A 25,457-nucleotide genomic window follows, 5' to 3' on the forward strand; every position below is an offset into this window, starting at 1 on the left:
GGGCCAGTTCGACGTATGACTTTTTGTTCTGCACTTCTTGTGACACAGCAAATCATGGGTAGGTTGAGGAGGCAGGCACTAGGTCTACATTAGCTAGAGCTGGGATTGAAGCTGGAGCTGTTGGTGTTAACCTGATCTATGTACTACAATTACCTAGGCAAACTGTCCACTTGTGATCTCCCTTAATGTTTGTGCTGTTGGGCTTGTAATCCAAAAGATCTGTGGATATCAAGTTTGAATTTGGCAATGCATGGCTCCCGGGTAATTTAATAGTTTAATTAATCAAATATATCTGGAATAAAATGTTGGAGTCAGTAATGGTAACCATGAAACTGTTTGACCCTTGTCAAACAAAGCACTTGGATCACTAAGATAACAAGGTGTGGAGCTGGATGAACACAACAGGCCAAGCAGCATCAGAGGAGCAGGAAGGCTGACGTTTCAGTCCTAGACCCTTCTTCAGAAATGGGGGAGGGGAAGGGAGTTCTGAAATAAATAGGGAGAGAGGGGGAGGCGGATCGAAGATGGATAGAGAAGAAGATAGGTGGAGAGGAGACATACCGGTCAAAGAGGCGGGGATGGAGCCAGTAAAGGTGAGTGTAGGTGGGGAGTTAGGGAGGAGATAGGTCAGTCCAGGAAGGGCAGACAGGTCAAGGGGGCAGGTTGAGGTTGGTAGGTAGGAGATTGGGGTGAGGCTTGAAGTGGGAGGAGGGGATAGGTGGGAGGAAGAACAGGCTAGGGAGGCCGGGACAAGCTGGGCTGGTTTTGGGATACGGTAGGGGGAGGGGAGATTTTGAAGTTTGTAAAGTCCATATTGATACCATTGGGCTGCAGGGATCCCAAGCGGAATATGAGTTGCTGCTCGTGTAACCTTCAGGTAGCATCGTTGTGGCACTGCAGGAGGCCCAGGATGGACATGTTGTCTGAGGAGTGGGAGGAGGAGTTGAAAAGGTTCGCGACTGGGAGAAGACTGCCCTTGCCCAGTCTGACCTATGTGTGATTCCAGAGCAACGGCAATGTGACCAACACATAACTGCCCTCTGAAAGGTTCACTGAGCCTGTCAGTCAGATTCAAGAAGGCAGCTCATTAACACCTTCTTAACAGTAATTAGAGGTGGCCAATAAATGCAGGTCTTGTCAGTGAATGAAAGCAAATATCAATCATGCCATTCCACAATATCATTCAGTTAGGACGTGCTTAGTATAACAATGTGCCAGAAGGTCTCGGTTCACAGCATTAGACATGCGTCATAACATATCTGAGGTGATTGTGATGATGCTGTGGCTTTAAGATGTTATTCTGTTCAGGTTTCTTTCAGACAGGAATTGGGGAGCAAGTGATGAGCAGTCTATGAGAAGATAAACAACTTGTGGAGCCTTGGGGGTCCTTTGTTTTAAAGTTGGAACAATAGAAGCAACCTGAATGGGTGGGGTCAAGCTCCCATTAAACCGGGATTTTTAGTTTAGCTTTCGGCACTTGCTGTTGGGATCTTGAAGAAGTGAAAGCTAATTTTTCCTTCTCTCTGTTGCAGCTGAAAGCTGAGGGTTCTCTGCCTGCTACAGAGGCCCATGTGAGACAATCTGGGTTCTGAATTTGCCTTTTGCCAAGGTGTGCGTTTATGGAATGTTACTATATTAAAACAGTTAATTAGTAACAGTTGCTGTATCTATTGTTCTCTTATGTTTTCCAGTAGAGTGAAGTTATTCCAATTCCTTCTTTCTTTTGATGTATTTTAACTATGGTGATGAATAAAGTGTGTTTTGCTTTAAATCCAGTAGTTTGCTCAATTGAATTGCATTTGGAATGCAACATCTTATATTTACCTTTACAACAAAAAAAAGTTAGGGTCTAGACTACTTAATATATTCTGAGTGGGTCTGGTCTGTTCCATAATCAGGTGAATTAAGAATACCTTCTGGTAACTAATTTTAAAATGGGATTCACAGGCAGCCACAAGGATACAAAGTCTGGCTTTAGGATTATAAAAAAACACTTGACTTAGAGATAGAACCTATTCAGTGTGGATCAATATTGTACTGTATGCATCAAAATGCAATCAAACAAAATTGAAAAGAAACCACATCAGTTGTGGTCATCAAGAGATGAAGATAAGTGGACAAATGGAGTTGAAGTATGGATTAGCTAACATCAAACTGAATGACAAAACAGGCCAAAGGGAAGTGGCCAACTCCTCTTAGCTTCATCACTTTAATCGGCGCCATATTCTTACTTTACTGATCCTCTCCAGCCTAGTTGGGATCTGCTGAAAGATTGTTGATCCTACATAAATGAAAATATTTGTACTTTATCTAGCATCAGCTCAGGATGAGCGGAAAGCATTCTCAGCTCTGACTAAGAAGTTTGTAGATTCAGAATCCAGTCTGGAAACTAATCCAGGCCATGCACCTGATTTTTCTGAAGAAGAGTCCAGACCCAAAATGTCAGCTTTCCTGCTCCTCTGACGCTACCTGGCCTGTTGTGTTCATCCAGCTCTACACCTTGTTATCTGCACCTCAGTGCTGTCCTGAAGGAATGTGGAGCTGTCTTTTAAATGACATTTTAAATCAGGACACATTTACACTCTGAAGCACATAAACACCATGGCAACACTTCAAGGAAGAGCAACAGCATTCTCCCTGGTGTCCTGAGCTAATATTTATCTCACAACCAACATCATGAATCTGGACATTATCGCAACATTGTTTAGGGAGCTGTGCTGCGTGCAAATTGGCTGCAGTGATTCGTACATAACAGCATTTTAAGAAGTAGTGAATTGGCTGCAAAGTATTTTGGGATACCCTGACATTGTGAAAGGTCCCATATAAATGTAAGTCCTTCCTTCCTTTCTCTCTTTCAGATAGAAATGAAACATCTCACATACAACCAGCTACTACTCCTAAGCAGTGTCTGCTGTGTAAATGAACTCCCACAGACAACAATGAAATGAAGAACCAGGTCCTTCCTGTTTAGTCCACAAATCCCATGACAATGCCACTCACATTGAGATAAATATGATGTGATGTGATTTACTCCCATTACAATTACAACAATACCTAACCTTTCTGCGATCTTTCTATTAGCCAAATAATTTAGCTCTGTAAAACTTAACATTAAAAATAATCATTAGGTTGCAATCTTCTATGTCCGTCAAACACGTCTTCTGAATGGCAAATTGGTGAGAAGGCTTTATGATCAATTTATACAGACCTGCTTCACCACAGTCATGATCCTAACCAACCAACGCTGGAACCAGGTCCCAGTTGAACTCTGAATCTCGATGAATTCATCCACTTGTATTGGGGTCTTTATGTGGGAAACCTGAGATGCAATAAGAATTGTATTTGTTTATTTATTGTTGTTTATTACTTATTCATCCATTTCGCCTTCCATTCGGTCTGCTCTTTGCTAAGTTAAGGAATGATGTGTGGGGGAAATATTGACTGAGGATTTGTTACTCGATTTTATACTTTCTTTTCTTCATCTGCGAAGATTCAAAGAGAACATGAAGTGAGAAAGGCAGGAAAGACAGGGGAAGGAGCAAACTTGAGAATACAAAGTAAATGTAGGGGTCAGGAGAGAAGAAAAAGAATGATATAGAGGGGTAATAGTAGGGAATGAATTGAGAGAGAAAGTGGGTTGGGGAAGAGATGGATACAAGAAAGAAAAAGATAGGGAGGTAAAGAAAGTGAGAGAGTCAGAGGGAGTGAAGAATAGAATGGAGAGAAGATTCGGGGAAGAAAGAGAGAGATTGGAAAGGAAGTCATCCCAAGCTTTTAATAGGCTGACAGATTTGAGCCTTAAATCACTGATATGAAAGAAATATAAATCAAACAGGAAGAAGATCACAGCAAAAATAAGTGAAAAATTCAACAAAATATTGTATCATCTTCATTGATCAGCTATTGAGTTTTCTTTCAGCTCACCGTGAAGACAGCTTCTGGGTGGCCTCTGGCCCTCATGTTTGTGTCATAAATCTGCTTCAGAATCATCCAGGCTTCATCATGCTTCCCAATCTATTAGGAAGAAATTTGAAAGATACAGTTCTTAGAAATCAGAATTATCATTAATACTTACAGGAGATCAGCTTCTCGTGTCGGAGTTGTAAGCACTTGCCAATCTTCATCTTCTTCAAAGGTTTTGCTCATCAGTCAACCAGTTCTCATTAATAGTTACCCTTCCCTCATTTCTCGCTGATGTCACTTCGCCAATTTCAGAAATCCCCTGCAAATTTACACCTCACTGTGATTCACGCATTCCTCTGATGCTGGCCTGCTGCACTATCATTTTCTCCTCTTCATTAATGCTATCATTGCCTCCAACTATCTCCACCCTCAGTTGTGGAATGTTACTCATGAACCTCTCAGCTTTGCCACAGCTCCCCTCTTACTTCCAAAGCCTGCTCAGAGTGGCCTCCATAATCTTGTTCTTCAGCCACAATAATCAACGCACTCCTGCTCAGTGACCTGATTGTCACTTTGCAAAGGTGGTGGGTTTAGTCTATCAAAGCTATTACATGAGCAGGATTTATTGTTATTAAATCAGTAACTCAGAAATCAAAGCATTTTTGTTTACTCTGGAGGGAAAACAGTTTGTCCTGATCATATGCTGTACCTTTGGCAAAAGATCTTCAGATACCTTGTTTCTCTGAGATTTATGGGGAACATTACAGCAAAATATTCAGACAGCCCCAAAATGTATTAAATTAACTGCGTCCTGAAACCCAGGGATTAAAGGAGTCATTTTTAATTTGCTGCTCCTATAAGCTCTTTGACAATTGTGCATCACAGCAGCAACATTTGGAATAACCTCTTTATCAAGGTATCATTGTGCCCTATATCGCGAAGGATAGGACGTTCACCAGAGCATCATAATGATTACCCTTGCATCCATCAAGGTCGGACAGACCAGCAGCCCTACAAGTGGCAACCAGTGCCCATCGGCTTGTCATAGGAAATGTATTAGGATGCAACCAAGAGGTGGCTGCAAGTCATGCCTTTCTCCAGCTGCAGTGGTCAGGTATCTTGTCTAGCTCACCGCACCAACTGGATCCCAAGAAAGTAATGAAAGATATTACAGAATGGCACCAAACAGAACCAGACTATTCAGCCCTCTGAGCTTCCATCAGTCTCTGAAAGAGCTATTCGATTAGTATCAATCCCCTTTACTTTCCCTGGAGACTGGAGTTTTGTTTTTCCATCAAATGTTCATCCAACTCCTCTTGGAAGCTATTATTGAGTAAGCTTTCACTAGCCTTTTCAGGCAACACATTGTTCATGCTGTCCTAGCCTTTTTTTAAAGCCAGGAAACCTTAATCTTGCGACCTCTACCTTCCTAACACCATAAACAGTTTCTCAGTTATGTTCTGTACACATCCTTCACAAAGTTGTAAGGCGTTCATCTCATCTCCTCATAACCTTCTCTGCTCTCCTTTTGCGATACACTGACATCGAACAATGGACTTTAATGGATCATTTCACAATCCCCCGTCTCCCGTCAGGAGCTGCACATACTGACGGTGTAAAGACTTGGGTGTAAAACACAGTAATCCCATTTGTTAATCCATAAGAATGCAGATACGCCAATGGGATAAATTAGGAATCTCAGGCATAAGTTACATACATGTTAACGTGCAACACAGAACAGCTCAGCCTTGAGAGATTAAATGGAAATTTTCTAAATTATCAATAGCTGGCTAGATTGCCTTTCCTGTGAAACAGTGCTTCTATTTTACTGGTCGTCTCACCTCTAGAAGGTAGCGTGGGCTTTCTGGCACGAACAGAAGGCCAACCAGGGAAGTGAGACATGGTAGGGAACACACCACGACAAACAGTCGCCAGCTGTGGAACTGAAAGGACGTGCCCATGCTGAAACCCCAACCTGTAACAGATAGAATGACAATGGTTGGTATGGGCAATGCTACCACCTGTGCGAATAGAAACAGTGGCTGGCAGTCCTTGGACCTTCCACTCTGAACACAAAATTTCATTAACTGCCTTGCCTCCTGCCAGTTTTACTGGTTCTGTCTCACATTCGGATTCTACTCCATAGGTTCCAGCATTACCTTGCTCCTGTAACAAACCTAAGTATCAGTAAATGCCAACCCAGTAGGGATTGGGAAAGAACATCTCAGTAATCTTAATTTTCAGATCATTATCAGAAGGCGAAAATTGAGATGATTGAGGTGAATAACAATCGTTACTATCTCTGTCACGGAAATGAAAATTCTGGAATGCAGATGCGTTATGGTGGATAACCCTGTCCCTCTCCCATAATGAGTTATTTATGTTGGGCCAACTCTTGTGTATCCTACTGACACCTTGTTTAGGTTTTTCATTAGCAGCTGCTAGAAGCACGGCATTCTCCCTGGACTCTGGATGGTGCACGGCTGAGCAAAAGATTGGAAGAGAAGATATACAACAAAAGTAGGAATCATTTGCTGATGCAAAGCATCCAGGAAAGATCCCCAATTGACTAAAATTAACAAAGAACTGTAGAAGCTGAAGATCTGAAACAGGTAGAGAAATTGCTGAAGAAACTCAGCAGGTCTAGCAGCATCTGTGAAGAGAAAAGCAGAGTCGACTGAAGAAGACTTGCAGGACTCAAAACATTAATTCTGTTTCTCTCTCCTCAGATGCTTGATGAAGGGTCCCGACCCGAAATATTGATTCTCCTGCTCTTCTGATACTTGCTGACCTGCTGTGTTCCTCCAGCTCCACACTGTATTGCCTGCTGCCTGATCTACTGAGTTTCTGCAGAACTGTTTTGTCAAATAAACATCTGTAAATGAGGCACATTTACATGGGCTCGGTTCCCATATCTTCTCCCTGTAATTAATCCTCAACACTGATAATTACAGAAAATCAATGGTGGGTTTTAATGTGCATTTAAATCATTTTTTTAAATAGCCAAGGCAACAAATGAGCATTACCCACATATCTTAAGGGACGCTGTTTTACATTTAGGGTCTCACCTTTTCAGGGCAGAGCTGAGGAGAAATTCTTTCTCTCAGAGGGCTGTGCATCTGTGGATTTCTCTTCCTCAGGACATGGTGAAGGTAGGCCATTGATTATTTTTAAGACAGAGATGAATAGATTCTTGTAAGGCAGGGCAATTGAAAGTTACCAGGGAGAGAGAGGAATGTGTAATCTGAAGCAAAAACAGGTTAACCATGATATTCTGGAATGGAGGAGTAGGCATGAGGGGCTGAATGGTCTAACTCTGGTCCTTTATGTGTGTTTATACAGTTGTGAAACACAAGTGCAGATACAAATTATTAAAATAGTGAATTCGTCTTCAGAAATATGATTCCACTATCTATTCCCTGACTTCATAAGCTCCTACCTCAGTCATGACTCCACTAAATGGAACTAATTGTGGGCACTTTGAAAAACCCAGAATATTAGGTCTACCACCTACACCTATTATTTTTGATTTTCTAAAGTATACAGGGGTCTTATTAACTAAGGTCATAAGAAAACTTGAATTAATTTTATGACTCTTCTCCGTATCCTATCCTGAGTGTCATTATCCCCCACTATCGAAGGAGATGACGGGCACTACATTCAAACTGAAGGCCAACCAAGGTGCTGTGAAAGAAGGAAATAGTGTGGGAATTTATGGCGAAATGCCGTCATTAGCTGGAAAACTTTTTGCTTTAGATTTCACTCACGATGTTGGGTTTTGTTAAGTGGTAACTAGACCCAGTTCTCTTTCTTTCACTGTTGGTATTTATTCTGTTCTCTGCAGAGTATTAGTATATCTGCCAATCGATATGGCCAGCTATGTGATGTGACTCTTTCTTAATACAACCTCATTTGCCAAACATGAATTCTTCAGCGTCTCCTCACAGTCGCCATGTAGGAGTTGAAAAATCAGGCTCATTTTCTTTGGCAAAGCAAGGATTTTAGCTTTTGGTAAACATATATTCTTTGGTGCTGTATTTGAATTGACATTGTAGATTTATTTATAATGAGAATGTGGACATGGAATGCCAGGGTAAAAACTTCTTCTGAAATCGTCTGCCTGAGGATTGAAACACAAGGACATTAAGATGTCCCAAAATGTCTGCTGAGAGATAGTAGGAACTGCTGATGCTGGAGAATCAGAGGTAACAAGGTGTAGAGCTTGATGAACACAGTACACCAGGCAGCATCAGAGGAGCAGGAAGGCTAATGTTTCGGGTCTGGACACTTCTTCATTTCTGAAGAAGGATCCAGACCCGAAATGGCAGCTTCCCTGCTACTCTGATGCTGCCTGGCCTGCTGTGCTCATCCAGCTCTACACCTTGTTACCTCTGAAGGAGTATGAAGATGTGGACAGATTGAGTAAAGCCACAGATAATGATTATTTTGCATTAAAACTGAGATACCAATCTGAAGGGGGGGATAATGGGAACTGCAGATGCTGAAGAATTCCAAGATAATAAAATGTGAGGCTGGATGAACACAGCAGGCCAAGCAGCATCTCAGGAGCACAAAAGCTGACGTTTCGGGCCTAGACCCTTCATCAGAGAGGGGGATGGGGAGAGGGAACTGGAATAAATAGGGAGAGAGGGGGAGGCGGACCGAAGATGGAGAGTAAAGAAGATAGGTGGAGAGAGTGTAGGTGGGGAGTTAGGGTGGAGATAGGTCAGTCCAGGGAAGACGGACAGGTCAAGGAGGTGGGATGACGTTAGTAGGTAGCTGGGGGTGTGGCTTGGGGTGGGAGGAAGGGATGGGTGAGAGGAAGAACCGGTTAGGGAGGCAGAGACAGGTTGGACTGGTTTTGGGATGCAGTGGGTGGGGGGGAAGAGCTGGGCTGGTTGTGTGGTGCAGTGGGGGGAGGGGACGAACTGGGCTGGTTTAGGGATGCAGTAGGGGAAGGGGAGATTTTGAAACTGGTGAAGTCCACATTGATACCATATGGCTGCAGGGTTCCCAGGCGGAATATGAGTTGCTGTTCCTGCAACCTTTGGGTGGCATCATTGTGGCACTGCAGGAGGCCCATGATGGACATGTCATCAAGAGAATGGGAGGGGGAGTGGAAATGGTTTGCGACTGGGAGGTGCAGTTGTTTGTTGCGAACTGAGCGGGGGTGTTCTGCAAAGCGGTCCCCAAGCCTCCGCTTGGTTTCCCCAATGTAGAGGAAGCCGCACCGGGTACAGTGGATGCAGTATACCACATTGGCAGATGTGCAGGTGAGCCTCTGCTTAATGTGGAATGTCATCTTGGGGCCTGGGATGGGGGTGAGGGAGGAGGTGTGGGGACATGTGTAGCATTTCCTGCGGTTGCAGGGGAAGGTGCCGGGTGTGATGGGGTTGGAGGGCAGTGTGGAGCAAACAAGGGAGTCACGGAGAGAGTGGTCTCTCCGGAAAGCAGACAGGGGAGGGGATGGAAAAATGTCTTGGGTGGTGGGGTCGGATTGTAAATGGCGGAAGTGTCGGAGGATAATGCATTGTATCCGGAGGTTGGTAGGGTGGTGTGTGAGAACGAGGGGGATCCTCTTGGGGCGGTTGTGGCGGGGGCGGGGTGTGAGGGATGTGTTGCGGGAAATGCGGGAGACGCGGTCAAGGGCGTTCTCGATCACTGTGGGGGGAAAGTTGCGGTCCTTAAAGAACTTGGACATCTGGGATGTGCGGGAGTGGAATGTCTGATCGTGGGAGCAGATGCGGCGGAGGCGGAGGAATTGGGAATAGGGGATGGAATTTTTGCAGGAGGGTACTCAGCTACTCATATTCCGCCTGGGAACCCTGCAGCCATATGGTATCAATGTGGACTTCACCAGTTTCAAAATCTCCCCTTCCCCTACTGCATCCCTAAACCAGCCCAGTTCGTCCCCTCCCCCCACTCCACCACACAACCAGCCCAGCTCTTCCCCCCCACCCACTGCATCCCAAAACCAGTCCAACCTGTCTCTGCCTCCCTAACCGGTTCTTCCTCTCACCCATCCCTTCCTCCCACCCCAAGCCGCACCCCCAGCTACCTACTAACGTCATCCCACCTCCTTGACCTGTCCGTCTTCCCTGGACTGACCTATCCCCTCCCTACCTCCCCACCTACACTCTCTCCACCTATCTTCTTTACTCTCCATCTTCGGTCCGCCTCCCCCTCTCTCCCTATTTATTCCAGTTCCCTCTCCCCATCCCCCTCTCTGATGAAGGGTCTAGGCCCGAAACGTCAGCTTTTGTGCTCCTGAGATGCTGCTTGGCCTGCTGTGTTCATCCAGCCTCACATTTTATTACCAATCTGAAGGGTCAGGTTCTATTGTATAGGAGGCCAAACTTGAAAACAGTGAGGAATCTAGGTAAGTGAGGATATGTAGATTGGATCTTGTAAAATTGGAGGTAGTTCAGTGGTTAGCACTACTGCCTCACAATGACCAGGGACCCAGGTTTGAATCCAGCCTGGGGTGACTAGCTGTGAGGTGTTTGCACATTCTCCTTGTCTGTGTGTGTTTCCACTGAGTGCTCTGGTTTCCTCCCACAGTTCAAAGATGTGCAGAATAGGCAGATTGCCCCATAGTGTCCAGGGACGTGTAGGTTGGGTGAATTAGCCATGGCAAATGCTCTTTGGAGAGTTTGTGTTGACTTGATGGACCAAATGACTTCCATCAGCCCTGTAGGGTTTTTTGAAAATAAAGGGAGGTTTGCAACACCATACAAACTCCCTCATGCCAACTATTTCCATTAATGCAGCAGTAGTCAAGAGTTAAGAACAAGCCTGAGTCAGAAGCAACACACCAACTTGTAGTGAGGAGAAGGAGTTTGTCAGCTTTTACATTTTGGAGAAGCAAAATATCAAATAAGCATAGCTCAATGCTATGTCAGTAAACTAGTGAAAAGGCAAGATTGTAGCAAAGAGATGGAGAGGAGGGAGGTGAATGAACCATTGTCTGACTGTCTCACATTTTATTACATTTCTGGTTGGTGGTGAGATGGCCAAGTAATGTCAGATATGACAGTCTCTGGTATCTTTTTTATTGTTTACACCTTAATTGTCATCTACATTTCGCTTCAAATTCACTTAAATTCAATCCTCTGTGTCTCACTCCTGCATCTCACCCAAATCCTCCTTTGTCTCTCCATTAATACGTATGTTGCTGTTTTTATGAATTTCCACACATTCTCACAGTACCACTAAATATTGTTTCAATCACTGCAACATGCCCTTTAAATCCCTCCATGCACTTAAAAGTCTTTTTAAAGTAAGAGATAACAAGGTGTAGAGCTGGATGAACACAGCAGGTCAAGCAGCACCAGAGGAGCAGGAAAGCTAACGTTTCGGGTCTGGGTACTTCTTCAGAATTTTTCATTTCTGAAGAAGGGTCCAAGCCTGAAATGTCAGTTTTCCTGCTCCTCTGATGCTGCTTGGCCTGCTGTGTTCATCCAGCTCTACACCTTGTTATCTCTGATTCTCCAGCATTGACAGTTCCTACTGTCTCCTTTTAAAGTACATTTTTCTTGATCATAGATCTCATTGCCACTTCAAGCTCCTCCATTTCTCCTGTACAGAATGCTGTCCACATTCAAGGTGTGGGATTTTATTTTACAATCGCTTTGTAACTAATCAAGACAGGCTTCAGGATGAAATTTGTAAACTGTTGTATGCAAAATGCTTTGCAATCAAAATAAACCATTGGTTTTTCATTTAATATTGGACATTTAAAGATGAAGTTGCCAAAGTGTTACCAGGCCATAGGGCTGGTCCTTCACTTGAGAGAGATGGATGACTGGTGGTGGGTTTAATCTAAGGGTCGCTACACCTCATGCAAGTGGAGGGGCTTAAAAGGAAAAATCCACATGATAACCTCAGCCAGTGCCAGAATTGAACCCAAATTCATGGCATCATTCCGCATTCTAAATCAGCTCTCCAGCCAACTGAGCTAACCCCATTTCTAGAGGCTCAATAAGAATGTGGTCTAATTGGAGCACAGTTACTAGATGCAATGTACCATCCAGACTTTACAGTGTGTTTTTCTTCTCCTCCCTCACCATGAGCTCAAGGAGCATCAGGGACAGGACTGGAGAGTGTATGCATATGCGTGTGTATAGTACTAAAATGTGAGGCTGGATGAACACAGCAGGCACAGCAGCATCTCAGGAGCACAAAAGCTGACGTTTCGGGCCTAGACCCTTCATCAGAAAGGGGGATGGGGTGAGGGTTCTGGAATAAATAGGGAGAGAGAGGGAGGCGGACCGAAGATGGAGAGAAAAGAAGATAGGTGGAGAGGAGAGTATAGGTGGGGAGGTAGGGAGGGGATAGGTCAGTCCAGGGAAGACGGACAGGTCAAGGAGGTGGGATGAGGTTAGTAGGTAGGAGATGGAGGTGCGGCTTGGGGTGGGAGGAAGGGATGGGTGAGAGGAAGAACAGGGTAGGGAGGCAGAGACAGGTTGGACTGGTTTTGGGATGCAGTGGGGGGAGGGGAAGAACTGGGCTGGTTGTGTGCTGCAGCGGGGGGAGGGGACGAACTGGGCTGGTTTGGGGATGTGGTGGGGGAAGGGGAGATTTTGAAGCTGGTGAAGTCCACATTGATACCATTGGGCTGCAGGGTTCCCAAGCGGAATATGAGTTCCTGTTCCTGCAACCTTCGGGTGGCATCATTGTGGCACTGCAGGAGGCCCATGATGGACATGTCATCAAGAGAATGGGAGGGGGAGTGGAAATGGTTTGCGACTGGAAGGTGCAGTTGTTCATTGCGAACCAAGCGGAGGTGTTCTGCAAAGCGGTCCCCAAGCCTCCGCTTGGTTTCCCCAATGTAGAGGAAGCCACACCGGGTACAATGGATACAGTAAACCACATTGGCAGATGTGCAGGTGAACCTCTGCTTAATGTGGAAAGTCATCTTGGGGCCTGGGATAGGGATGAGAGAGGAGGTGTGGGGGCAAGTGTAGCATTTCCTGCGGTTGCAGGGGAACGTGCCGGGTGTGGTGGGGTTGGAGGGCAGTGTGGAGCAAACAAGGGAGTCACGGAGAGAGTGGTCTCTCCGGAAACCAGACAAGGGTGGGGATGGAGAAATGTCTTGGGTGGTGGGGTCGGATTGTAGATGGCGCAAGTGTCGGAGGATGATGTGTTGTATCCGGAGGTTGGTGGGGTGGTGTGTGAGAATGAGGGGGATCCTCTTTGGGCGGTTGTGGCGGGGGCGGGGTGTGAGGGATGAGTTGCGGGAAATACAGGAGACGCGGTCAAGGGCGTTTTCGACCACTGTGGGGGGAAAGTTGCGGTCCTTGAAGAACTTGGACATCTGGGATGTGCGGGAGTGGAATGCCTCATCGTGGGAGCAGATGCGGCAGAGGCGGAGGAATTGGGAATAGGGGATGGAATTTTTGCAGGAGGGTGGGTGGGAGGAGGTGTATTCTAGGTAGCTGTGGGAGTCGGTGGGCTTGAAATGGACATCAGTTACAAGCTGGTTGCCTGAGATGGAGACTGAGACGTCCAGGAAAGTGAGGGATGTGCTGGAGATGGCCCAGGTGAACTGAAGGTTGGGGTGGAAGGTGTTGGTGAATTGGATGAACTGTTCGAGCTCCTCTGAGGAGCAAGAGGCAGCGTCGATACAGTCATCAATGTAACGGAGGAAGAGGTGGGGTTTGGGGCCTGTGTAGGTGTGGAAGAGGGATTGTTCCACGTAACCTACAAAGAGGCAAGCATAGCTGGGGCCCATGCGGGTGCCCATGGCCACCCTCTTAGTCTGTAGGAAGTGTCTCTGCCTCCCTAACCTGTTCTTCCTCTCACCCATCCCTTCTTCCCACCCCAAGCCGCACCTCCATCTCCTACCTACTAACCTCATCCCACCTCCTTGACCTGTCCGCCTTCCCTGGACTGACCTATCCCCTCCCTACCTCCCTACCTCCCCACCTACACTCTCCTCTCCACCTATCTTCTTTTCTCTCCATCTTCGGTCCGCCTCCCCCTCTCTCCCTATTTATTCCAGAACCCTCACCCCATCCCCCTTTCTGATGAAGGGTCTAGGCCCGAAACATCAGCTTTTGTGCTCCTGAGATGCTGCTTGGCCTGCTGTGTTCATCCAGCCTCACATTTCATTATCTTGGATTCTCCAGCATCTGCAGTTCCCATTATCACTGCATATGCGTGTGTGTTCTGCAGTTTTCCATAGCTTCTATTCCTGCCTCCTTGATGTAGCCCATCAGTCACAAAGAATCTGAACACAGCACCTGAAGCACTGAGTGTTTACAGATAATGCAAAGGTCTGTGAGCATAAATATTCACGCCGAATGCAACCAATGAATTAGCACCATTGCTCAAAGCATTTCTGTGGTCCTGCAGGAAAAGTCATTGCTGTAATTTCTCTTTGCTTAACCACAGGAGCTAACCTTTTAAAGATGCCATATTAACAAGTTCAAAAGTGCAGCAATGATTGTGTCAGACACATCAGCTGAGATCCTTGATGAAACCTTGAAGCTCATTTCAATTTCAATAGTAATACGAGCTGTGAGACATTACTGATACTCTGCTTCCTGCAGAATCCACTTACAGGGTTACTGATCAGAGAGTTGATGTCTGCGGTGATGACACTCCCTAGGGGACACAAAACAGGCTTCATGAAGTCCTTGAAAATAAACTGAGAAACCTAAAGCCCTTAATACAGGACACTATTAAAGTTGAACTAAATGGAATCTGCCTTATCAGGCAAACATGCTCTCTGGTATGAAACCAAACTCTGTAGATAGTTGTCAGATTAAGCTGATTTTGCAAATTTCAGACAGTGCTATATTTGGCCTCCGTCTGCTTTCATTTCAGGAGTTTGCAACTGATAGAAAGGTCTTTATTACAGTCTACGCTGGATTCTGAGCAGAGCCCGAGGGGAAAGCACATTCTGCTACCTGTCTGCACATTGCAGGTTACCTCAAAAGTCTGTGCAATTTACAAAGATCAGGGGAATAGTCTTTTATTTGAAACATATTAGTGGTAGCCGATAGTTGCCATAAATATGAACAGTAAACGTTGTAAATACTCAAGAGGGCAGGCAGTTTACATGCAGTGTGATGCATGTATGAGACTTTACAGTCAACTAGAGAAGATGGAAGGAAATGGCTAGGCCGATGTGTCAACAGCTAAAAGGCAGGAAGGAAACTGGGTTACCTTCATTGAAGGGTCAGTTCACTGGGGCACCACCTCCCCCCACTCACCCTCCAATGATTGCACCCTTGTTAGCTCAGTTGTCTGGACAGTTTATGATACAGAGTGGATTCAATTCCCACACTAGCTGAATCAACCACAATGCCATGGATCTGGATTTTGACATTAGTGAGCCAGATGGTTTTTAACACCAAACAATGGCAGTCATCATTAGATTCTTAATTCCTGATTTTTTTAATGGAGTTGAATTTCCACCATCTGCCAACATGGGGTTCAAAGCAAATTATTGCTATTATTGACCAGCAACAACACGACTTGGCCATCACCTCCACTCTAGCTTTCTGAGCTGGCATATAAGCGGCCAAGACAGGATCGTGATACTTACCATAGTGTGGGATGATGCTCCATGCCATCACTGATGCGTAAATCCCACCCACCATCCAGAACATGCAGAGCCAGCTGAGATGCTCCCCCCGCTTCTCCCGAGCCAGGAATTCTGAGAAATAGGAGAAAACAATGGGGATGGAGCCGCCGATACTGAAAGAGAAAAACAAGTATTTTTGGGGTAAATTCATTTTCTTTTAAAATTTTGCTTCTGATTATTTTAATATCATAAATTATTTGATTTTGGTCTTGGGAAATGGTAATGCAGACAAGGCTACATTAATGTCCACTATTGCTCTGAAAATGTGGTACTGGGTCTTCATGAAGCGCAGTGATTCGTCCATGGATAATGCTCCCAAAATCTTCACCTTCTCTTGCTTCTTATCAAATCAGCAGTAGGTGTTGATTGGGACCAAATTCTCTCATGGTTAAAAACTATATCGTTGGTCACTGGGACAAATGGTGCTAAATGGTGCCTCTGAGATAAAGAGCGATAAACAGCAACAAGAACAGAAATTGCCAGAAAAACTCAGCAGGTCTGGTGTCCTGAAGAAGGTCACTGGACCTGAAATGATAGTTCCAATTTGTCTCCACAGCCTGGCCTGCTCAGATTTTCCAGCAATTTCTGTTTGCACTTCTGATTTGAGTAATTAAATAGCAAAATTGGCAAAATCAGCCTGTTTACAAATTCCACAAAACAACCAAATTCTCAGCCTAAATGTCAAGTGAAATTTCATCTTTCAATTCATTGTATGATTTCACAAGACAATTTTGAAAGCGATATTTCTTTTAACACACTTGAGGTTACACTTTGTTTACGACATACCCAATCTTCATTCCAGAAACTCTGAAGTTACACAGCCTGAATTAGCATACAATACTGCACATTCATCTCCCGCAGGCATAAACAGAAGTTGCACATTCAAAACTCGGCATGTATCATACATTATGAAGTTTGTGCATTTTGCTATATTGCTCTCTCTGCTGCCCCCTTTGTTGGGAAGAAGTAAATAAATATAGTCCAAAATGATTATCTGCAGGAGAGCAGGTATTAGTTTTATTCAGGTGTAATACACAATAGTGTGGGTGTCTAACCCAGAAACAAGAATGTTCACAAGAAAGGCAAGCTGGTCCTCTAATGCAATTCCTTAGTGACAATACCTTGCTTCAAAAGATATGATTCCCTTACCCAGCTCCTGAAAGTAGTCGGCAGAACAGGAAGATGCCATAGCCCTGGACAAACGATGAGAAGATCATAAAGACTCCATTGATGCTGAGGGCAATGATCAGACAATATCTTCTGCCCATTTTATCTGCCAGACCACCCCAGACAAAGGCTCCTACCATCATTCCCAAGTACACTATCAAGCCTGAAAAACAGTGATAGGAGATTAATGACAATCATGTTAGGTTTTCCTCACACAATGAATTTTGTTTTGAGTGGTGAGTATTGTTATATGACCTAACACACCAGCTAATTCAGCACCTAGCAAAATCCCAACCACAGTAATGTGTTTTTTTTCTTTTTGTTGTTATTTGGTTGATTGGGGAGTGTTGACCAGGTCTCCAGGAGAACTGCCTGCTCCCCTCAAAAAGTATTCAAGCTTTAACATCTATTTTAACTAGCAGAAAGTAACTTGGTTTAACATTGTGTTAAAAGAGTCATTTTATTTTAGGACCCGAACTATGACCTTTTGGTTATAGGAGGTTAGTGACTTCCATTGACCCTTACTGTCAAACAACAAACACATGAGGACACAGGATTGGACTTGGCTGGGATCAGCTGCAGTTACTTAAACTAATGACATTCAGTATCACCATTTATAAGGATCTCCTAAATGTGGATATGAAGCCATGACCCAATATATATTAGCACATTCCGGAGAGGATAGGCAAAAGCTGAGTAATGGCTTACTGGGTTTTGAATTATTATGGGCCAAACTCGTCTCTGAGTTATCCCAAAGCATCCTCCTATTGAGTAGTTCCAGAAATGAGAAATATGAAGGAGAGAAATGTCCTGGTTCACTCACCTGGCACAGGGCTACACCCTGACAGAACACTGAGTACTGCTCTTCCACATTTGCATTAGGAACTTCCGGCTGCTGTGTGGAATATCTTTTTACAATTATTTTTCCCTCACGGGATGAATATCATCGGTGGACCAGTATTTCATGGCTATTTGCAAGAAGGCAGTTAAGAGTCAGCCACATTGCCATAGGTCTGGAGTCACATGTAGGCCCACCTTGTGAGGACACCAGTTTCCCTCCCTCAAGGACATTATTGAACCAGATGGGTTTTTTCTTTGTTCTTACAAAATTGACAATGAATTTTAACTGAATCCAAATCCTATCATCTGTCAAGATAGGATTCAAACCCAGGTCCCCAGAACGTTACCTGGGATTTTGGATTACTCACCCACTCGGCCATCACCTAACATATTGTTAGGGCATTTCCAACGATCTGAAGAAGGTTGCTGCACAAGTCTGTTCTCCAGGTTTGCTGGGGCACCTTTCTGCTTGGGTGCTCCAAGGGCACAATCTGGGCATAATAATAAGCTCAAGAGTCTGGGTCATCTCCTGTCACCTTCTCAATCACATCATTATCAGGGTCTGTGCCCATCACTGCTACACCACTTGGGAGGACTTCTTAAAAAGCTAAGATAACTCAGTGGAATGGAGTTCCTGTGTACAAACCTTTCTAGCCTAATGTAGAGGTCACCTAAGTGAGAGTGGAGCACAGTCCACTTCAATTACTTCCTGCCATCATGTAGCCTGGTGAAACAACAGCGTTAATAACTCATTGCATGAATCAATATAAACTTGTCATGCTCAATGTAGCAGAAAATCATTCCCAATAAAATCAATTGTTGAGTTTTCTATCAAATGTAAATGTTTCATTCATGTATAGTCAAATCAATAGGAAAAGGGGGACTGTTCCAAAACCATCTCACTATCTCTGATGATGCAGCCAGCTTAATAGTTTCTTTACACCTCACTCTTAAGATATCGCTGAACTAATCTGTTCTGGCATATCGGCAAAGTGTGCTCCGAAATAGAAGACTGCTTTGTATCAGACACTGCTCAGGGTATTTATTTATATTGCTGGACACTTTGAAGTAATGGTGTTGTGTGTCATTGAAGAGAAAGAAAGTCAATGGGAGAGATGTCAGAACATATTGCACTTGACAACAGCAACATGCATTTATACAGTAAAAACCAAAAGAACTGTGAACGCTGTAAATCAAAAACAAAACAGAAGTTTCTTGGAAAGCTCAGCAGATCTGGCAGCATTTGTGAAGAGAAATCAGAGTTAATGTTACGAGTCCACTGAGGAAGGGTCACCAGACCTGAATCATTGACTCTGATTTCTCTTCACAGAAGCTGTGAGACATACTGAGCTTTTCCAGCATCTTCTGAAATTGGACTTATATAGTGCCTTTAATGTGATAGTCATCACGTAGCCTCAGAGGACCATGAGGTTCTTCCCTCATTAGAGAAAGACAGCTGAGTGACTATACATCAGGTAAAGGGCAGGGTCCTTGTGGTAAACTCAGTTGATTGTAGGAACTGAACCTAAGCTGCTAGTATCACACTGTGCCTCGAGTTGGCCATCCAACCAGCTGAACTAATCAATCTACATTGCTTTCAATATAGCGCCAAGGCACATAAAGAAATACTGTAACAGGCAATCAAAGGCTAACTAAAAGTGATTTAAGCCTTAGAGTATATAAAGAGTAGCAAAGAATTTTGGAAATGCAAGGCCAAGTTTCACAAATCCAAGAACCCCAAGTATTCCTGAACCATATCCTGCCTGGAAGTTTAGTTGAGCAATATTTTAGGCATCCTTGAAAGTGACCTAAAACAGGCCTAAGGACCCATCAGATGGTGTCCAGGTAAGGCCTCCTCCACAGAACTTAGCCTTCCTAAAAGCCAGGATAATAATTCATAGCTGCAGTTGGAAAGTATTCAATCTTATTGTTAGAAAATACATTTGAAGTTGGCAGGAATGAAGGAGGACATTCTTCACAGCTAATACAAGGACAGTTGGCTTCTTCTCCATCTCCTCTCCCATCACCTGATTGGATACCACCACCACTTGACCAGAATGACATTCTGGTCTCCCTCAAGGCTGAGGATAATTCACATTTACCTTTCAGATAGTTACTGATATAAGTTATTCAGAATTTTCATTCTAGAATTAGATTTGGCGAGACTTACAGCTTGCCCACAAGTTTGGTAAATTTGTTTTCTCAACCCTAGACCGTAAGCGTACTAAGATAGCCCACATCAACCAAGCCAGCGTTAGATAAGACAACACAAGCTGGAAACCCTACTAGCTGGTGTAACTCAGGCCACAGTGAAACTTTGATCTCATATCAAGCTGTTGGCTTTTATCTGATGATTTCTTACTCACACAGAATGCAGCTTCATAAGCACAGTTTGATATGCATTGGGTCAAAAGCCAAAGTTCAATTAACTGACCTTTAATGAAGTAAAAACCAGACTGAATTGGTTTTTAGTTCCTTAGTACTCAAAGAAGCAAGTCTAAATCCATCTGAATTGAGATTCAGAGTCTGGTGTAGCCATTGTAGATATGAGTCCATCAAATGAGCAACTGAATGTTACGACTACTGCACGGGAGAGGTCTCCCAATTTATTATGGTCTCAGATAGGATACCACAAATTGATTAGCTTCTAGTCAAGAAGGATGGACTGTCTGTGTTTTTTTTTAATTCACCTTGAGTGGTCACAGGATGGCTAATTTAAAAAAGGATCCTTTCACTTGCAGATGCCTTTCCACCAAACCAAAATAATTTATGGTTTACAAGGAACCAATTTAACCAGGTTTTCTAGAGTTACTAAATATGAGAAGAAATCATAATGCAGCACATATATACATATAGATTTAAAATGAGAGGCAGGTACATAAAAGATAAAAGCTAAAGCATATATGTGGATCAGTTTGAGTTCTGTGAAAAGTAGACAATAGGCCACTGTGGATGTTACACTGGATGATACTGATAACATTGGCATTGGTGGTTAACCAGTCAATCTCAAAAGTCTTGGCTTTGCAGTTAGCTGAAATTCTTTTGCTCTGCTTCTTTTCGATGGGAATTGACTTGCAGCACTCAGAGCAAGAGGATGTCTGTACCTTTTTATTGGCAGTGCTGGAGAGTTTAATGGCTGCCATCAAGCTGTGACCTTCACAGCACACTAGTACACACACTGTAACATGGAAGCCATGACCACACACTGACAAGAGGTTGAGTTTCTATATTCCTAAAAGAAACTCAACATGTCTTTCTTGATCATGATGTCCATGTCTGGAATTTGGTCCACAGGAGATGTTGAACTTCTGAGAGGAGGTAATTAGTTTGTCTTGTACTTTTGGCCTTTGGAATCTTTCTTTGCGAAGCTTCCTTGACACCTACCATTTGAGGCATTCCATGATCTCTCTTGGGGCTGAAGATAATTCACTTTGGCTTTCCACACAGTCACTGAATTACATTGCTCAGAGTTTCCATTCTCAGTCCTTTTCTGGCAATGTTTTCTTTCTAAAAATGATAGTGGGCAGAATCTTAGAGACTTGAATGACATGGGCTAAGGTGCAAATGAAGCAGTACAACACGCAGTTGAACAAGGTCCATCTGGATGTCAAGAACAACTCGCTGCATCTTTTAGCCAGACGTCCCACGTCTGCACCACTTCCTTCCAGCAGGACCTCCAGTCTTCTGCCCACAAAGCGGAATGTGGGTTTCCCTTTCTTTGCCACGGCTGGCGCAAATGTCAGGAACAGTGCATGTCAGCTCTGGACCGACCCTGATTGTCTGAATGCACAATAAGGATCCCTTCTGGGATATCCTGGCACGAAAAGGTTGTTTTGGGCCTGGCAAGAGGTAGAATGGGGCTAGAATTGGGTGAGGGGGCACTGTGGTTGGTGTAGTTAGTTAATGAGACAAGTTTGATAAAATGCAGTGACAGGTCCAACCAGACGTGCAGAATCGTTATCTGCCATAGACTTCAACAAAACAGGCGTAGTACCAAGAAAAAATTTTTGCCCTTTGTAAATAAAGGTTCATCAGTTATCCGGGAGTTATGATCTATCATCATGATAGTAAGAAACTAATTTTAACATAACTCTCATAGCACAATAAAAAAATTTATAACAATGACATGCCTATGATACTGTGAAACATCCTCACTTGTTTCACAGTGGCAAAATTCAATGGCACAAGAGATGTTTGTTGAGGTGACTGAAAACTCTTTCATACATTACTTGTAAAATCTACAATCAGCAGATTTGTAGTGCAGTCACGTCAGCAAGTAGTGATCAACCTTTGTACAGGAAGATCCCACAAAATATCTAATGGCAGTTATCAGAGTGTGTTTGGTTCATCTTGGTAGAGGAAGGAAGTGAACCAAGGGGTGGCACAGTGGCTCAGTGGTTAGCACTGCTGCCTTATAGCACCAGGGGCCTGGTTTCAACTGCATTCTCGGGTGACTGTCTGTGTAGATTTTGCATGTTCTCACCGTATCCGCTTGCACTTCCTTTGAGTGCTCTGGTTTCCTGCCACAGCCCAAAGATGTGCAGGCTGGGTGGATTGGCCAGGCTAAATTGCCCATGGTTTCCAGGGATGTGCTGGTGGGTGGATTAGCCACAGGAAATACAGAGATGGGGTGGATATGGGAAGGACTTAGTGGGCCAAATGATCTGCTTCCAAACTCTATAGGTTCTAAGCACACTCGCAACCAATCTTTTGACAGTACAGAGAGATGTTTTTCTACTTATTAACACAGATTGTTTAACATTTCTCCTGCATTTGATTGATTTATTATTGTCACATGTACCTGAATGTACCGGAGTATAGTGAAAAGATTAGTTTTGTGTGTAGCACCGACAGATCAGACTATACAAAGTGCATTAGAGTAATAGAACAGCGCAAAGAATACAATGTTGCAGCTGCACAGAAGGTGCACAAAGAGTGAGACCAATATTTAAGCTTATAATCTGAGAGGTCCGTTCAGAAGTCTGGCAACAGCACGGAAGAAGCTGTTCTTGAATATTTTGGGGTATGTGTGTTTTAAGTTATTGTATCTTCTTGCCAGATGGAAGAGGTTAGAGAGAGATTATAACCGGGGTGGGAGAGGTCTTTGGTGATGTTGGCTGCCTTCAGCAGTTATACAGCAGTGAGCTGTATAAATGGAGTTAATACATGGAAGGTTTATTTGTGTGATGGTTTAGGCTGTGTTCACGACTCTCTGCAGTTTCTTACGGTCCTGGGTACAGCAGTTGCTGCACCATGCCATAATAGAATGCTTTCTATAGTGCATCTATAAAATAATTGGTACGAGTTTTTATGGTCATGCTGAATTTCTTTAGCATCCTAACTCATCGTTGTGCTGTCTTGACCTTAGCATCAACATGGGTAGACTAGAACAATTGTCGGTGACTTCTAGTAACTTGACACTCATGGCAATCTCCACCTCAGCACCATTGGCGTAGACAGGGACATGTCCTCCACTGTGCTTCCTGAAGTCAATGACCGGCTCTTTCATTTTGCTCACGTTGAGGGTTTCAAGCTTAGATTGTATCTCAGATCCCTGAAGGATTTGAACGTACAGTCTCTAACTTACAGTGTGGCCAATGAAGCCAAGTTGAAACTAGCAATGAGATGTAAAAATCCAGGGTAAGACTTTCCATTCACATGTGTTGAATGTCCAGCACAATTCATGCAATAGACCGAGGAATTCCAAGCATGTCCAGCACAAACTGAGTTCCACAGCCTTTTGCTGGTATAAAAAGTGGTTTGAAACTGGCCTTGCCCGTAAACTGACCACATTCCCAGATTGGAATAATCACTTGAGAGAGTTTATAGTTGGCACCACGCATACCAACTTGAGCCAAAACTCAAGAGAATAAAAGCCCCTAAAAGTAGTGCTATTTTAAATGGAATTCGCAGAGAATGCTGATTTTGGCCAAAGGCTGGAGAAATAAGGATTAATGAACATGCAAACCAGACTCTGAGATAAACTGTCATGTCACTGTGACCTCACCCAGTAACATGTGCCAGTCTTCTTTGGAATGATGTCTCTCAAGTGGTGGTGGAAGCAGAATGTTTGAATATTTTTAAGGCAAAAATTGACAAATTCTTAGTCAGCAAGCGGGTGAAATGTTCTTTTTGGTAGGTGGGAGTGTGGAGTTGAAGTCACAATCAGATCTGCTACCATCTTATGAAATGGCATAGCAGGCTCCAGGGGCCAAATGTCTTACTCGTGCTCCTAATGTGTTTGTTCATACATTCTGCTAAGAGATTGGACACTGTACAGATAGAAGCATGTCGCTCTGTAGCCTTACCAACATGTACAGTGTAACAATGAATATAGTTTAACAATTACTGAGATGTTTGGTTCAATTCCACCCCCAGGTGACTGTCTGTGTGGAGTTGGCACATTCTCCCTGTGTCAGTATGGGTTTCCTCCCAGAATCCAAAGTTGTGCAGGTTAAATGGATTAGTTATGGAAAATGCAGGGGCAGGGGAGAGGGCTGTGTTGAGTGGGATGTTCTTTGGAGTGTCAATGTGGGCCAAATAGCTGCTTCCACACTGTAGGGATTCTACAAAGACCCCTTAGTACAGCATAATCAAGCTACAGCCCCATTTTTCAAATCATTGTTCTAAATTATTTTCTTGCTATATTAAGTTGCAAAATAAATAACATTGTCCTCCTGCCTTTTCCTACTGTGAATAACGTCAAGGAAATGAACTGCCTTGTTAGTTTCTCAGGATGCCACTGGTTATGAATGAACCTATTAACATAAAGTGATTCTACTCCACAGGGGAGCATGGCATTTGAGATTTGCACAGGAAACGAAATAACTGTGTTATCAACAATTGATGGATTGATAGTTATAAAGACCACGTCTTTTTAATTCTTTCAAAATAGTTGAAGTTGGAAAATACACGACAATAAATAAATCCATGGCCAGGGTTGTTGTAGTGTCACTACCTCTGGGCCAAGAGGTCTAGGTTCAAGACCCACCTGGCATAACATGTACAATCAGGTTGAACAAATTAATTATGATGCAAAAAGGATAAAGAGGTCACATACACCTCAGGAAATGAATATCTAAATCGTATTAAGGAACAGTAGAATCTGGGGTACAAATAGTGCGATCACTAAACACGGTGACAGAGGTTAATAAAAGCAGAACAAACAGGTATTTGGGTTCACCAATAGGATTGGAAATGCACTTTAAACTAGTATAACCCTTGTTAAACCAACCGTTTTATACAATAAACAGTTCTAAATTCCATATTATAGGAAGGATATTATATAGGAGGAACTTCTTCACCCAAAGGGTTGTGAATCTGTGGAATTGCCTGCCCAGTGAAGTGGTTGAAGCTACCTCGCTGAACGTTTTTAAGGCAAGGCTAGATAAATTTTTGAACAGTAAAGGAATTAAGGATTATGGTGAGTGGGTGGGTGAGTGGAGCTGAGTCTCAAAAAGACCAGCCATGATCTTATTAGACGGCAGGGCAGGCTTGAGGGGCCAGATGGCCTACTCCTGTTTCTATAAGACCATAAGACCATAAGACATAGGAGTGGAAGTAAGGCCATTCGGCCCATCGAGTCTGCTCCGCCATTTATTCATGGCTGATGGGCATTTCAACTCCACTGACCCGCCCTCTCCCCACAGTGCTTAATTCCCTGCGAGATCAAGAAATGATCAATCTCTGCCTTGAAGACATTTAACGTCCCAGCCTCCACTGTGCTCCGTGGCAATGAATTCCACAGGCCCACCACTCTCGGATAAAGGGCCTGGGGGCATTCTGGCAAAGTTTGCTGATGATACGAAGTTAGGTGGACAGGCAGGTCGCACTGAGGAGGTGGGGAGGCTGCAGAAAGATTTAGACAGTTTAGGAGAGTGGTCCAGGAAATGGCTGAAATTCAACGTGAGCAAATGTGAGCTTTTGCACTTCAGAAAAAAGAATACAGGCATGG

The 25,457-nt window shown here is 43.9% G+C and overlaps 1 protein-coding gene across 13 annotated transcripts in view; it reads right to left on the reverse strand.

Annotated features, from left to right (window-relative positions):
• The window catches only part of LOC125467259 (synaptic vesicle glycoprotein 2B-like), a 186,532-nt gene that overhangs the window by 25,124 nt on the left and 135,951 nt on the right, over positions 1-25,457 (reverse strand). For all 13 annotated transcript variants that reach the window (XM_048562861.2, XM_048562859.2, XM_048562866.2 and 10 more), the window contains 5 exons: positions 16,646-16,826; positions 15,458-15,609; positions 5,745-5,878; positions 3,925-4,014; positions 3,209-3,319 (listed from right to left, as the gene is read on the reverse strand). In XM_048562861.2, the coding sequence (XP_048418818.1) occupies positions 3,209-3,319; positions 3,925-4,014; positions 5,745-5,878; positions 15,458-15,609; positions 16,646-16,826 (668 nt within the window). The remainder of the gene's footprint in view (positions 1-3,208; positions 3,320-3,924; positions 4,015-5,744; positions 5,879-15,457; positions 15,610-16,645; positions 16,827-25,457) is intronic.

Source organism: Stegostoma tigrinum, chromosome 33 (assembly GCF_030684315.1).
Source record: "Stegostoma tigrinum isolate sSteTig4 chromosome 33, sSteTig4.hap1, whole genome shotgun sequence".
Classification (NCBI taxonomy): Eukaryota; Metazoa; Chordata; class Chondrichthyes; order Orectolobiformes; family Stegostomatidae; genus Stegostoma; species Stegostoma tigrinum.